This window comes from Silene latifolia, chromosome 4, assembly GCF_048544455.1.
Source record: "Silene latifolia isolate original U9 population chromosome 4, ASM4854445v1, whole genome shotgun sequence".
NCBI lineage: Eukaryota > Viridiplantae > Streptophyta > Magnoliopsida > Caryophyllales > Caryophyllaceae > Silene > Silene latifolia.
This window is the reverse complement of record NC_133529.1, coordinates 12342155-12355014: the sequence shown is the minus strand read 5'-3', so window position 1 is coordinate 12355014 and position 12860 is coordinate 12342155. Positions and strand designations below refer to the sequence as shown.

The following is a 12860-nucleotide window of genomic DNA, read 5'->3' as shown; positions in this document are numbered from 1 at the left end:
CTCACTCGTAGCGAACGCGTTTAACCCATTTATAATTTTTTTTTTTTTTTTTTGGCAACACACCACCCATGGTTTCTCTACTTTGAAAATGGCCCAATACCTCCATCACTATCTGACTTCTTACCCACATAATAAAAAATTGATTCCTGAATTCCCTTTTCTTTTTACCAAATTTGAAAAGAAAATCACACAACAAAAGAGTAAAGCAAAGCTATCAGATAGTTAACCAATCAACCAATCTGATGTACACTTTTTTTTTTTTTGGATTAAATTAATATCTACTAAACATATTATAAAATCGCAGATCACAAAATAAGACAATTCCATAATAAATATAGTAAATATATTTATAAATATATTTCTATATAAAACGATCATTTCACACTGACCGCAGTTGATCTTTTTTAAAACGGTCATATTCGTCTAATGGGTAAAACGGGTTTTAAGTATTATCCATACAAAGTCATTTCCTAGACATTGGTTATTTGGTTTCCCCTTCAGATGAAATATTTTGGTCTTAAATAATAAGATAGAATTTTGTGAGCGTTTGACAGTCAAATGCGATCACTGAAAAACAGGTTATTATAAGCCGTAACACTCGCTGGACCATTGTGGATTGTGGTTACATATAATCATAAAATGTCAACAAAATCTCGTCTTATTTCAGACCGAATTTGCCCGTCTAAAATAAAAAATTGTTTTGTTTAATTTATCGATTTGACCCATGTTATTACTTTAAATATATCCGTCTTAAATAAAAATTTGGGCAAAACGATCCTTATCCAACAATTATAATTGCAAATTTACAGCTATACCAAAAATTTCATAGCAAGTTAACTCCACTTTGTGGCTCAACCATCCACAACCCTACCAATTTTATTATTATCACTCAATTTTCCTCTCTTTCTCTCTCAAACCAGTGTAAAATTTTATCTGGGTATCATCTAATCTTTCACAAAAATTAAAAAAGATGAAAACTTTGAGCTCAAAATTCAATCAATTGAATTGGGTTTGTAGTTAAAAATTTACCCATTACATTACACTAATTATATCATAATTATAATTAATTTGTGTGTAAAAAAATGGGTAAAGCAGAAGATGATGAATTTTCTGCTGCATCAACTGCAGCTGCAGAAGCAGCATCATTAGAAGAAGCAAATAGAAGATTAAGAGAAGAAGAAGAACAAAGAGGATGTTGTTGTAATTGTTGGTTTAAATTTAATAAATTAATTAAGCTTAAGTGTATTTTTGCACTTTTGCTTGGATTTTCTGTTTTTATTTCTGCTCTTTTTTGGTTGCCACCTTTTTTGAAGCTCTCAGATCTAGGTGATAAAGATCTAGATCCAAGGTTTAGAGGTTGGGCTTCTTTCTTGTTAATCTAATTCTGTTTTCTACTGATTTTTGATTGTTATGTTAGTTTATGAAGTCTACATTTGTATTGCATTTCGACTGTCACAGTGGCGGAGCCAGGATTTTAAGTTAGGGGCGAGAATTAGGAAAGATATGGAAAATTTTAACTAAAAATCTCGAAGTTTTCAATGTTGAAGATCCATCACTGAGAGTGTGTGTAATTTTTAGTTAGTTTTAGTAAATTGGTATGTGAAATTTTGTTGAATTAGGGTGTGATTATTGTAAAGTAATAGTAATTAGCTTTTGGTTAAGGAATAAAGTGTGTTTTGTTTGAATTTGATTGATTATGTGTGTGTAGTACTCAATGTTGTTATGATGATCTTTGAATGGTAATTAGTTGAGAAAATCCCTTTTTAATTTGATCATTTTTTTTTTCTGTCGGTGGCCTGGTAAGTGCATTAATTATGCTTCATTTTGGGAAAGTTGGTTCCTGAAGTGTGAAATTGTGGTAATTGGGTTTCCTGTTAGCTGATTATTATGTAGTTTTAGCATGTAGGATGTGATTACAGTGGTGGGTGCGTGGCGGATTCGATAAATGTATAGTTTGATTCTCTTAATTAAGCTTTAGAGCTTGAATTTAGCACTGGACGACGGTGGGTGATGTATCTGCAATCTGCATAATACAGTTTGAGACTTGGAGGTGGTGTGATAGGGTGGTATCACCTTCTAATGTTTATATTGCTTGAAGGCTCGAAAACCTTTTTAACTGTGGGAGGACTTAAGTCAACAAAGAGGTTACTGGATTTGATACCATGGCTTGACTTAGTTGGATTGTGTTTATCATTGATTCAGTTCCAGCATGTACTTCAGTGTAATGATTTGGAGGCAGATGAGGTTGCTATTGGCTACTGTTCTACCAACAAAAACCAACTCCTTTATGATTTCGGTTCTTGAATAAACTCGAGACAATGTAGAGGAGAAGCTTTCAATGTTTTAGGAGTGGTTGCAGAAGAACATAATTGATTTGTGGTTTCAATGTTTCATGATCTTGTTAGGCCTAGATGGTCGATACCAGATGGTGACATAATGCTTGGCTAGTTTGATGTTGCAAAATTTCAATTAGTTAAGAGATATTCAAAGAGTAATCAGTCTGGACAAGCGTGATATTTGTGTCAAATGGGATTGATTGAGAGATATCCAAAGATGGAGCTAAGTGTTTGATTTCTCCTGTTAGGGTGAATGTTTTGTCTATGGAAGAATATCAAGGATTTCGGCAATCTTCTACATTTGTGAGGAATTAATCATTTGGATTAACTTTGTAGGATTAGCTGAAGCAAGTTTCAGTGTTTCACCTTCAAGTCCTTCAATGTACCATCCTTTGAGCTGATTCTTGCAGGTTCTGTGATGGTTTCAGTTTAAACCACTGCCATGTGCTTTTGATCGCTGGTACATACTTCATAGGGGGCTTAAGTATCCATCTCCCATGTTCGCAGTGAAGGTGTACCCCAATAGTAGTCCATGGCCGAAAGTGGTTGACTGGCTGTATTCCTGCCACTTGATACATGGAAATTGATAAATACCAGGAAAAGAGTGACGTTTGGCTCGCGAGCTATCCTTTACCTGCACTTTCCGGCTGTATTTATCCAACTCTTTGATCAAATCCAAATTTCCAAATTAGAATTGATTGGAAGTACATGCAATTATCTTTTCATGCATTGCTCATTGGTTTTTTCCCCTATTTCCTGTTTCTGCGTTCTTCATTGCTACTCTTCTAGTTGAAATTTTCAAATATTAAGTGGGTTCAGGTTTTAGGTTAGTGAAATTTCTGTTAATATGTCGATTTATAACAATTTTCTGATTTTAAGTAACTGCAAATTTTCAGGTCACGCCATTGTGGCGAGTTTTAAATTACAGAAGCCTCTATCCTATGTGAAAGACAATGTTTCTCAGCTTCAAGCGGACATCTATGACGAGTTAGAAGCTGCTAATGCAAAAGTAATATTCTAATGATTCTTATGTATTTGGCTCCTTTATCTTTACTGCGACACTTTTCTCATCGATGTCCTTTTTTTTTGCTGATGGATCAGGTCGTGATTTTATCTCTGGAAAGTTCAGGACTAAATTCAACAAATGTTGTGTTTGGGATTGATCCTTTATCTAAACGCTCCAAAATAAACCTGGCTGAACTGAGTTTGATTCGATCATATTTTGGATATTTTGTTACACGAGAGAATAAATTACTCTTGACTACATCCTTATTCGGTGAGCCATCTTTCTTTGAGGTGCTGAAGTTTCCTGGTGGAATCACTATAACCCCTTCCCAGCATATATATCCTTTACAAAAAGTTCAGATTTATTTCAACTTCACGTTAAATAACTCTATCCTCCAAATACAAGACAACTTTGAGGTATTGCTTGACCAACTAAATTCCGGGCTGCGTTTGACTCCTCAAGAGGTAATTTCTTTGAACTGTTAAATGAATATAACTTCTCTTTCTGCATTCCTTTGTGCTTTTTCAATGAGTGGATTATACAACCTGTTGTATGCAGTTGTATGATGTAGAATCCGAGCGGTGTACTAAAGTTTTCAAGTTTTGTTTAAAAGAATTTGAGCTATACTCTAAAGTTTTTGAACTCACACACCTAAACATAAAAAACATAAACTCTTACAAAACTCAGAAAAATTACACATAAGCTCGGATTAATGTATAGGGTTGTACAATGGTTATTATACAACAGGTTGTATAGTAGTATTTGTGGTGCTTTTTCTGGGGCTTTGTTAAAAAAATAAATAATTGTTTCATAGTTTTCATTAAACTTGTCATGCATCATGACTTGATATTTTGACGAAGTAGTTGCCATTCATTTGTTTCATATTATTAACTGGACCTGACAAAACTCACTCAACCTAAAGACAACCCGAAAATGACCCGAATAAGTCGAAATGATTAGAGAACAACATACCTGAAATGACCTGAAATAATGATCCCATACCCTGGCACGTATGATTTGTTGGAGAGATCTAACTTTCACTGCACAAGTACTGTATTAGTGGAGTAATTATCCGATTCGTGAATGCTCTTCATATTGAGGCAAATGATGGCAAATGTGAGGTTAACTGGTTTCAATTTTGGTGGATGCAGACGTTGTACATTCGCCTGACAAACTATAGAGGTTCGACTGTCGCACCCCCAGCTGTTGTTCAAGCTTCTGTTGTGCTGACAGTTGGGGCTCCTTCCGTGCCTAGGATGAAGCAGTTGGCCAAAACAATTAAAGATTCTCCCGCCAGGAATCTTGGCCTTAACAACACGGTATTTGGTAAAGTTAAACAAGTTAGCCTTTCCTCAATACTCCCTGCTAGTGGTGCAAGTAGCCCAACACCTGCTCCGTCACCCGGCCCCGTACCTCAATTCCACCACCACCACCATCACCATCACCACCATAGCCATCACCACCACCATAGTACTTACTCCCCTCCCCCTTCTATTCCACCGTCTTATCCACCAGCAAGAGCTCCTCGTCCCGTCAAGGTCTCACCTGCTCCTAAGAGTAGCTACCAAGCTGTTCCACCCACTTCCCCTAAACCTGTCAAAAGCTATCCGGCAAGCCCCCGTGAGGCCCCTGCACCTGTCAAGAGTTATCATGCTAGTCCTCCTGGCTGCAGGTTTGGGTTCAAGGGTAAGCATTCAGGAAAAAGTCCTCAACACTCTCCTATCCCTATCGCTATTCCCCCTAGCACGCCACATCACCATCATAAGGCTTCATTGCCTCATCGACAAGCTAAGCCACCGACTCCAGTTACACATCAGATTTCTCCATCTAGTCGTTTTCCTTATGTTGTCTATGCCCGTGCTCATCCCCCTCCATCAGGAAGTGAAATGGGTCCTCAACCTCCAAAGAGGTCACCGTCAGTTGCGCCCTTGCCATGTGAGTATAAAACAAAGCTTTTCCTTTTCTCGTTACATGTTCATACCTTTTATTAAGTGCTTAGTGTTTTTTTTCGTAAATCTTCAAGTTCCACAAAGATTATCAGTTAAATGCATCGTGTTTCATGTATTTCCCTGGACTGTTTTCTTCAACGGTGTTGTATTTCTGGTCAAGGTGCGTGCATCAAGAGCAAAACCTCCTAGACCCTAGGATTAGAGGTCTATATTACTAGATGGTTATTTTCAAAGATAGCTTTTTTAAGCAAGCATAACACCATTTTGCCGAAAAAAATCATCCAGTAAGGCAATTTTACATTTTACTATAACATGCGATGTAGGATCACCCATCAAGGAAACCTGTGTGTTTGGAAGTTAAAATTGTTCAAAAGTTTGACAAGGCATTTTGGTCAAATAATCTGTTTGTTGACACTAATGTGTCCGTAATTTGGAAATTGTGTTATGAAGAAGTTTTTAATGAGCTTATTACTGTGTTTTGCAGCTTCCGGGGGTCGTATGATGGTTGGCCATTGGATACTGTCACTGTTAGTAGTTCTATTATGGCTTCCGTAGTCAAATGCTCCAAATGCGGTCTGTTCTTCAGTTTAGGTGAGTTATATGGCATCTAATGGACTTGTTGGTCATTTAACAAGAAGAAAAATTGGCGGATCCTACAAGTGGGAGCAATGCCAAAAAAGGGCGTTCCCCACCATTGCCCGAGTGAATATACGGTGTTTTCTTTCTTTTTTGGTGTACATGTAAATATACGATTCGAAATGTTGAGTGGCACACAAGTAAAGCATTCTTAGGGTCAAAGTCACAAAAGTGGCAGGCCACTGATGAGAATGCACAGCCACTTCTTTGTGTAATGAATTCTCTTCTGCAAAAGTTTTAGCCTCAAGTTAAAAAATTAATTACCGAATACATTTTTGCCCTTCTTACTGTCGGAAACACCCCTTCATTCCTATTTAGAGGCGCTACTGCGGTATTTTGGTATCCAGATTTGTGATGTACATGCCTTGGAAATAGACAATGATAAAACTCGGGTATGTATAATCGTTATCGAAACTCTAGAAGCGGTAGTTGGGACTATATTTGGTTTGATCTCTTTTTCCTGAGATGTTAACGTAATGTAGTTGATAGAAAGTTGCTGTTGAATGGTTGATGGTGTGAAGTTTGAGCAGGAATTTTGAATGTCACATCTAAAATGGCATCATCTTCAGATATTGGTGGCCAACTGGGTTTGCTTATTCTTAGGAACTATCCTTTATTTATGTTTGTTATGACTTGTCAATATTCTATATCTAGAGACCAAACATTGCTTATTCAAGTAATGTCGGAATTCGGGTAGAAGGATGTGTTAAGGGAGACATGTCATGCTGAGTTTCAGTGATTCTTGTTTAAGACCGTCTTTGATAATTAAAACATAATCAACTTTGACCATATTTTACCTTGGTAAAATTTGAAAGTTATTATTTTTTTTTTTTTGAATAATTCGGAATTAGAAGTTTTAATAAATCAAACTGTGTATATCACATCATATATTCACAATAATTCAGATTAAAATTAATGTTTTGATAATTCAAACAATATGTACATCACATCATATTCACATCATGCAAACGCTTTCGTTCTATCAAATCTTTGGACATCTTCATTTACATGAAACTTGTGTCGATGACCAGTTCCTTCAATGTGGAATGAGTAACTCGGTCCTCATCCACCATCGCTGCAACTAGTTAGAGTCTCAGAGTAACCATCACCAGTGCCACAAGCTGAATACTAGGTCACACACAAGAAGGCGCGAAATACATGCAGACATGTAGTTTTAATCTTCCATATTATTTAGAAGTTCCTGAACATTGAGAATGATTGCAGATCGTAGGGCGTTCTTCGTCTTGACGTACTCGAAATTGGTCATACAGTCCTGGCACTTAGGGTGTTTGAAACGAACAATGATCTTGGCGTCATCACTACTTGATAGCACCGCCACTTGATGCGGGTCACACTTTGATGCATCCTTGCCATCAGCAAGGAGACTGATTATACATGAGCAAGCACAGTTTCAATAATACTCCTCAATATTGCTATGAAATTTAACGACATTAGTCTCCTCCACAGACGATGTCAAATAACAGCAAAACATGACATGACAAAAGAAACACGAGTTCATTGATCATTTTCAGTGAAACATAAAGATACTGAGATATTATTAGTGGATCGAATCAATCTTACCTCTCAATTTGCGTTTTTAGTTCCTTGATCCGCTGTTTGTCCAAATGCTCTACGTCGAACTCCACTGAATCGTTCCAATAAAATTCAGTTTTATGGTTAATAATCGTCTTCATAGCTAGCTCTGAATTTGGGTAGATCACTTCCTCGCGAGTACCAATTTTTTCAATGTGCGAAAACATGGTTTTCCATACTCCAACTGATTTGACTTCCATCTGCAAAAGCGGTACATATATCCTTAAATCTATGAAAAAATTACTTACAAGAGCACGATGCTCTGGCAAAAAATGAAGGAAAGCATCATGGTACCAAATCTCAAGTTTGGCCATATTTGATCTCGTTTTTTGGAGGAAAAATCACCTGCAAATATGACGCCCTAACCCAAATCTAATACCATGGAAAACGATCTTAAAAACAAAAGTAACAATAAGGCTGATAAACTAACCATTCTTCCATCTACGATACATAAATCGCCAACATCAAAAGGATGCACCACATAGACGAAAATGATACCCTGAAATAAGGTTTTACAAGTATCTCCAAACACAAAAGTTGCAGCTAATAAAGGTGATGCAACCAGAAGGAGCCCGTCTGTGTTTATTCCAGTAAAAAGTAACCAGAGTATAATGGATGCGCAAATCAGAAGTATGCTAATGATGTTGTTCAAGCAATCCACAACCTCCTTGGCACTGCGTAGCGTATTCGCAAGAAATAAACAGTTGTTGTGCGATTTCTCCTGCATCAATGTAATTTAACAGTTGATTAAAGGTTATGAATTATTTAGCTGTTATAAAGCTATAAATGTGAGAGGACAAAGTCTAATAGTTAAGAGACTTGAACAAAATTCAATGACAAACTAAAGACTGACGCTGAAAATAGCTATGTAGGAATCCAGAATTACTACTTACCAGCCATGTTTTCACTATACTAGGAGAGACACAAGTAGAGGAATCCAATTTCAGCAAGCGCTCGAAATCACACCATTCTTCACTATCTTCTACTTCAGGTTTGGGTGAGCTTTCGGCCCCATCGCTTGCATTGTTCTTCTTATAAACCGGCTTCTCTAAAATTTTACCGTTCTTTCCATCAATCAGCTTCTTTAAAATATCCCTGACAAAAACAAGTATCTAGCTGTGAAACGCATGCTTTACAATATCATAAATATAAGATTAATGATACATCCTTAGCATGTCACTAGGTTCCGGAGTGTGAGGTAAGGACTCCTGCGCGGGGCTAGGGGGGGGGGGGGGGGGGGGGGGGATTGTTGAATTTCGTATGACGACTCAAACTTACCAATTAACAACTCGTATAACATATATGCTTAATAATGACCCATATAAGATAGACTAGACCTAAAAAAGGACCTCAAAGCCTAGCTTACACATGAACTAATTATATACGACTTTAAAATATGTGAAATGACTGCATACAACTTGGTCCAATAATGACCTAAACCAAACTCGGTTTATTAGCCAATGATGACCAGAGCTGATGATAATGGCCCAACAAAACCTGCATTCGTTACGGTTGACCAGCCCTTCCTGGAAGTCATTCTCTTGGTGTGAGTTTGAGACATGTGTTCATTTTGTGACATGGTTTATCATAGAAACCAAAAGGAAATAGATCTTGAAAACATAGAAGACGAAGCTTCTCACCTGTGGTCACCTTGTGGGTTGAGGTTTCTGGCGATGTTAGGAGTTGCGTTGAGGTTTCTGGCGATGTTAGAGGTCTTAACTTCATACAATGCATCCGCAGCATTAAGGAAGTATTGAGCCACCTGTTGTATGTTAAACAAAGTCATAGTATCTTCTTTTGGCAGTAACAAGTCACGCCTCACCCTTGCTCTCTTTTTATGAGACAATTTACACATATCTTGGCTGCTATTTTCTTCTGTGATCCCCTCCCTGGGCCCCATGTCATTGTTGTCCTCCTCGTCATTTTTATCATTTTCTTCTGTGATCCCCTCCCTGGGCCCCATGTCATCGTTGATCCCCTCCCTGGGCCCCATGTCATCGTTGTCCTCCTCGTCATTTTTATCTTGATAGTACACGTCCACTCCGGCCAAGTTCTTAGCCACAAAAATTTGAGCCCCATTTTTTTCATCAATCCGACTTACCTCTGAGTACCTTAGCTTGAGAATATCATGACTACGGCGACCGATAATTCCAAGAAAGTATAAGGATCTCCGAGCCTCGACAATTTTAGCAGACAATCTGCTGTACACCGCATTTGCCTCCCATAATAGCAACACAAAATCTTTAAGTATCCAGAGAAAGGATAAAATTAACAGAACGGTACAAGTCCAGGTACCAAAGTCCCTCACAGTTTTCGCCTTGGAACCTTCGGTTTTCGTTAAGTGAGCCGCAAAATACAAGACCCAAACAAGCAGAAGTAACAATGAGCTCAGCATGAAATTAAAGCTCCTTTTCAATCCATTACCATAGTACACAAGGAAATGTACACTTAGAAGTCTCTCTAAAAGCAAATACCTGTGCGATCTTTCATTGTTGTCATGTACATGATTAAGATACCAAGAAATAAGTTGGTGTATCGACCACACGATCAAATGAGTTGATAGAGTAATGATGTTCCAACCGATGACCACGAATATGGGTACCGCAAACCATATGAGAATTGGCAATCCAAGAAATTCATGCTGGGGGATAGAAGTGATCAACACAAATCCTGAATACAAAAAAAGGAGACAATCAACTATGTCGCAGGTGGTTTGAACAACTTTAAGCCCGCTTTCATTGTGCTCTAATGTCATCCGCGGCATATATTTGAAGATGATCCAAAATAGGATGAACCTGATCCCAAATAAGCGAAGGATCTTGTAAAAAATGATCTCTCCCCATTGTGACATAGGTTTACCTACAATCTTCATGTTTATTACAGAATTTGTACCAAATTCCGCTATGGCGAATACCAGAAGAGCACAATTAATAAACATGTACCATTCAACAAACATCTTAACTTGGGTAACTTTATCATAATCTTGAGCCCGCTTAACGAATTGCGAAAATCGTAAAACCAACCATGAGGCTAGGAGAAATGGAAATGTCACAGAGCTAACAGTACCAATAAACCAGAGAATAAAAACAATGCAGAGAAGCAGCATGACAGCCACTAACACACCAATAGGGTATAACACAATGAATACAAGAAGAAAGAGTACTGCTTTTATACATCGCCACAGTGCCATGAGTATCCAATGAAAACAGCTCACAAAGACACTGTGATGTGGCTGGTTTTCATCCGGCTCAGGAGGCATACTGCTTGTATCATTCGGAGTATTAGAATCTTGGATGTCAACTGCATGGGTGTCTTGGCAATAAGACATGGATTGCATGTCCATCATCAGTAATTCTTGTATTAGAGATAGATGCAAATGAAAGTGTAATAAGAATATAATAAGATGGATATGCAGAAAAGAAAGAAAATTTGCAGGATGAATATAAAGTTTGGGCTCAGCCAAACCAGGTGACATCCCAGATAGTACTATTATATATATGGATTTTGCCAAGTCTTGCCAATCATAATCAACTACAAAAGATAAATGAAGGGAGTAGTACACTAAGGGGTTTCCGTCCAAAAAAAGAGAATAAAGATTCCGTCTTAACGCAAAGTAAAACGTGATTCTGTTAGGATTCATAATTACAATTAACCTCTTCTAAACAGTAACAATAGACGTAACCCTTAAGGGACCATTTGGTTAATAACCGTGGATTGTGGAATGTGATAACATGAAGCAATGAATTTAGAACCTCCAACTTTTCTGAAGTTGTTTAGACTGTTCATTTTACACACTTCAGTAACAATGGAATTAGAAATTTGGAGGAAAATTTAGATATGAAGTTTGAAATTCGATAATTTTAAAATCGATCAAATATTTAACCCCATTAAAATACCCCAACCAAGTAACTCAACTCCATTCAAAACACACTTAATAAACTTCAACAGTGGAATGGGCATAGGATAGAAAATAGAAATAATCCACACTGCAACTTGCTAGCTATGGCCCCCCTACTTATAAACTCATTCTTACGACAATTACATGCTAGCGGAACTCACCAAATACTATAATGGAAAATGGAAAACATCCTTTTCAGAGATACAAGGCAACTGATAGTTTTATATATGCAACCAGCAAGGTCATCCCCTTGATTGTTTTCATAGTTGAGAACCGGTCAAGTGACAGAATCTATTAGTGTAACTGAGAATTAAGAAGTGGTACGCAAAATAATTCTCTCCCCATAGCAAAATCATTGTTCCCTTTTAATTTGATTGTGACCTTTTAACTTTTAATAACCTCATATATATGTAACAATACTTTATCAAATTGGTCACAGTTGATTTATTAGAATGTGTTTTTGTTTCGAATGAAACAATCAAGACATATCACAATGTGATTAGTGTTTCCAAGTGTGATGTTGATGATGCTTTGTTTGGACTTTGGAGTTGCATGGCCGCTGTTCCTTCAATGTGTCGGAGTGTCGGATTCATAAATTTACGATAATGATTCATGTTTTTGGTCTAAAGTGAAGTGTCCTAGTGTCCTACCCACACCCAAGTGTGGAGTGTCCGACTCGAGTACGCAAGCTAATACTGAAGAGTCCGAGCAACACATGGGTGCCCAATGTGGAGAAAGAGCCCTCAGTGCGACCCCGCGAAGGAAATTTGTGGTGTACTTTGTATCGATAGAGACTCTAGTATTGTGGAGATCAGGCGGCGGGTGATAACAGCGGTGCAAGATAGAGTGAATAATCACTGGAAGGGACGACAAGGATTATGTGGTCTTGGTTTAAGGGGAGGGTTGGGGTGTGCACAATTGAAGTCCCGTATTGGAGAAAATAAAGAAGGTATCTCTTGCTTATGAGGTACCCACCACCACATTAATACAAGACCTTTTGGAAAAACGTGGGGGTTTGGCCCACAGTGGACAATATCATACTAAAGTGTGGCGAGGGTGGCGGCGGTAATTCCATAACTAACTACAAAGACTTTCAAATAAGAGATTACAATAGTTTACAACTTGCGAGTTGTTAAAATCACAGCAGAGACGTACAAATCATCATGATAATATGCCTACTCAGTCCATCAAATCTCCACACACAACACACAGCACACAGCACACAGCCCAAAACACAAAACACGCAACACGCACTAAACTTGCGGGGAAATCAAAGAAATTACAGTTAATAACGAAATGATAGTTGAGGAAGTTATTCATACATCAAGTTCTTTCAATGCACGATGATGACTCCCTAAGCATTGCTCATTGTTGTAAACTGGATCATTACTCGGATCAGGCATCTCCAATGTCATGTACTGATTGCTGTTTTAGACGCAAAA

General features: G+C 37.8%; 2 protein-coding genes across 7 annotated transcripts; one reads left to right on the top strand and one right to left on the bottom strand.

Annotated features, from left to right (window-relative positions):
• Positions 1-780: 780 nt before the first annotated feature.
• LOC141652963 (uncharacterized) lies at positions 781-6091 on the top strand. Its single transcript, XM_074460590.1, has 5 exons — positions 781-1356; positions 3233-3345; positions 3438-3806; positions 4494-5277; positions 5776-6091. The coding sequence occupies exons 1-5, from the start codon at positions 1083-1085 to the stop codon at positions 5844-5846; spliced, it is 1611 nt and encodes a 536-aa protein (XP_074316691.1). The 5' UTR covers positions 781-1082; the 3' UTR covers positions 5847-6091.
• A 696-nt stretch (positions 6092-6787) lies between these two features.
• LOC141652962 (uncharacterized) lies at positions 6788-12860 on the bottom strand. Of its 6 annotated transcripts, none has more exons than XM_074460588.1 (7): positions 12741-12850; positions 10684-10832; positions 9161-10190; positions 8414-8615; positions 7951-8241; positions 7509-7720; positions 6788-7312 (listed from the first exon to the last, which is right to left on the bottom strand). In XM_074460588.1, the coding sequence occupies exons 2-7, from the start codon at positions 10694-10696 to the stop codon at positions 7102-7104; spliced, it is 1959 nt and encodes a 652-aa protein (XP_074316689.1). In that variant the 5' UTR covers positions 10697-10832; positions 12741-12850; the 3' UTR covers positions 6788-7101. The 6 variants fall into 6 exon arrangements, with proteins under 6 accessions (XP_074316689.1, XP_074316688.1, XP_074316686.1 ...); XM_074460587.1 differs by having other exon boundaries at positions 10684-11051; positions 12741-12849; XM_074460585.1 differs by having other exon boundaries at positions 9161-10832; positions 12741-12860.

Coding starts and splice junctions, on each gene's coding strand:
- LOC141652963 (XM_074460590.1), top strand. CDS start 1,083: ATGGGTAAAGCAGAAGATGATGAATTTTCTGCTGCATCAACTGCAGCT. Junction 1,357..3,232: donor TCTAGATCCAAGGTTTAGAG/GTTGGGCTTCTT, acceptor GCAAATTTTCAG/GTCACGCCATTGTGGCGAGT. Junction 5,278..5,775: donor GTCAGTTGCGCCCTTGCCAT/GTGAGTATAAAA, acceptor TGTGTTTTGCAG/CTTCCGGGGGTCGTATGATG.
- LOC141652962 (XM_074460584.1), bottom strand. CDS start 10,995: ATGTCACCTGGTTTGGCTGAGCCCAAACTTTATATTCATCCTGCAAAT. Junction 8,242..8,413: donor GTATAGTGAAAACATGGCTG/GTAAGTAGTAAT, acceptor ACATTGATGCAG/GAGAAATCGCACAACAACTG. Junction 7,721..7,950: donor GTATCGTAGATGGAAGAATG/GTTAGTTTATCA, acceptor CCGCTTTTGCAG/ATGGAAGTCAAATCAGTTGG.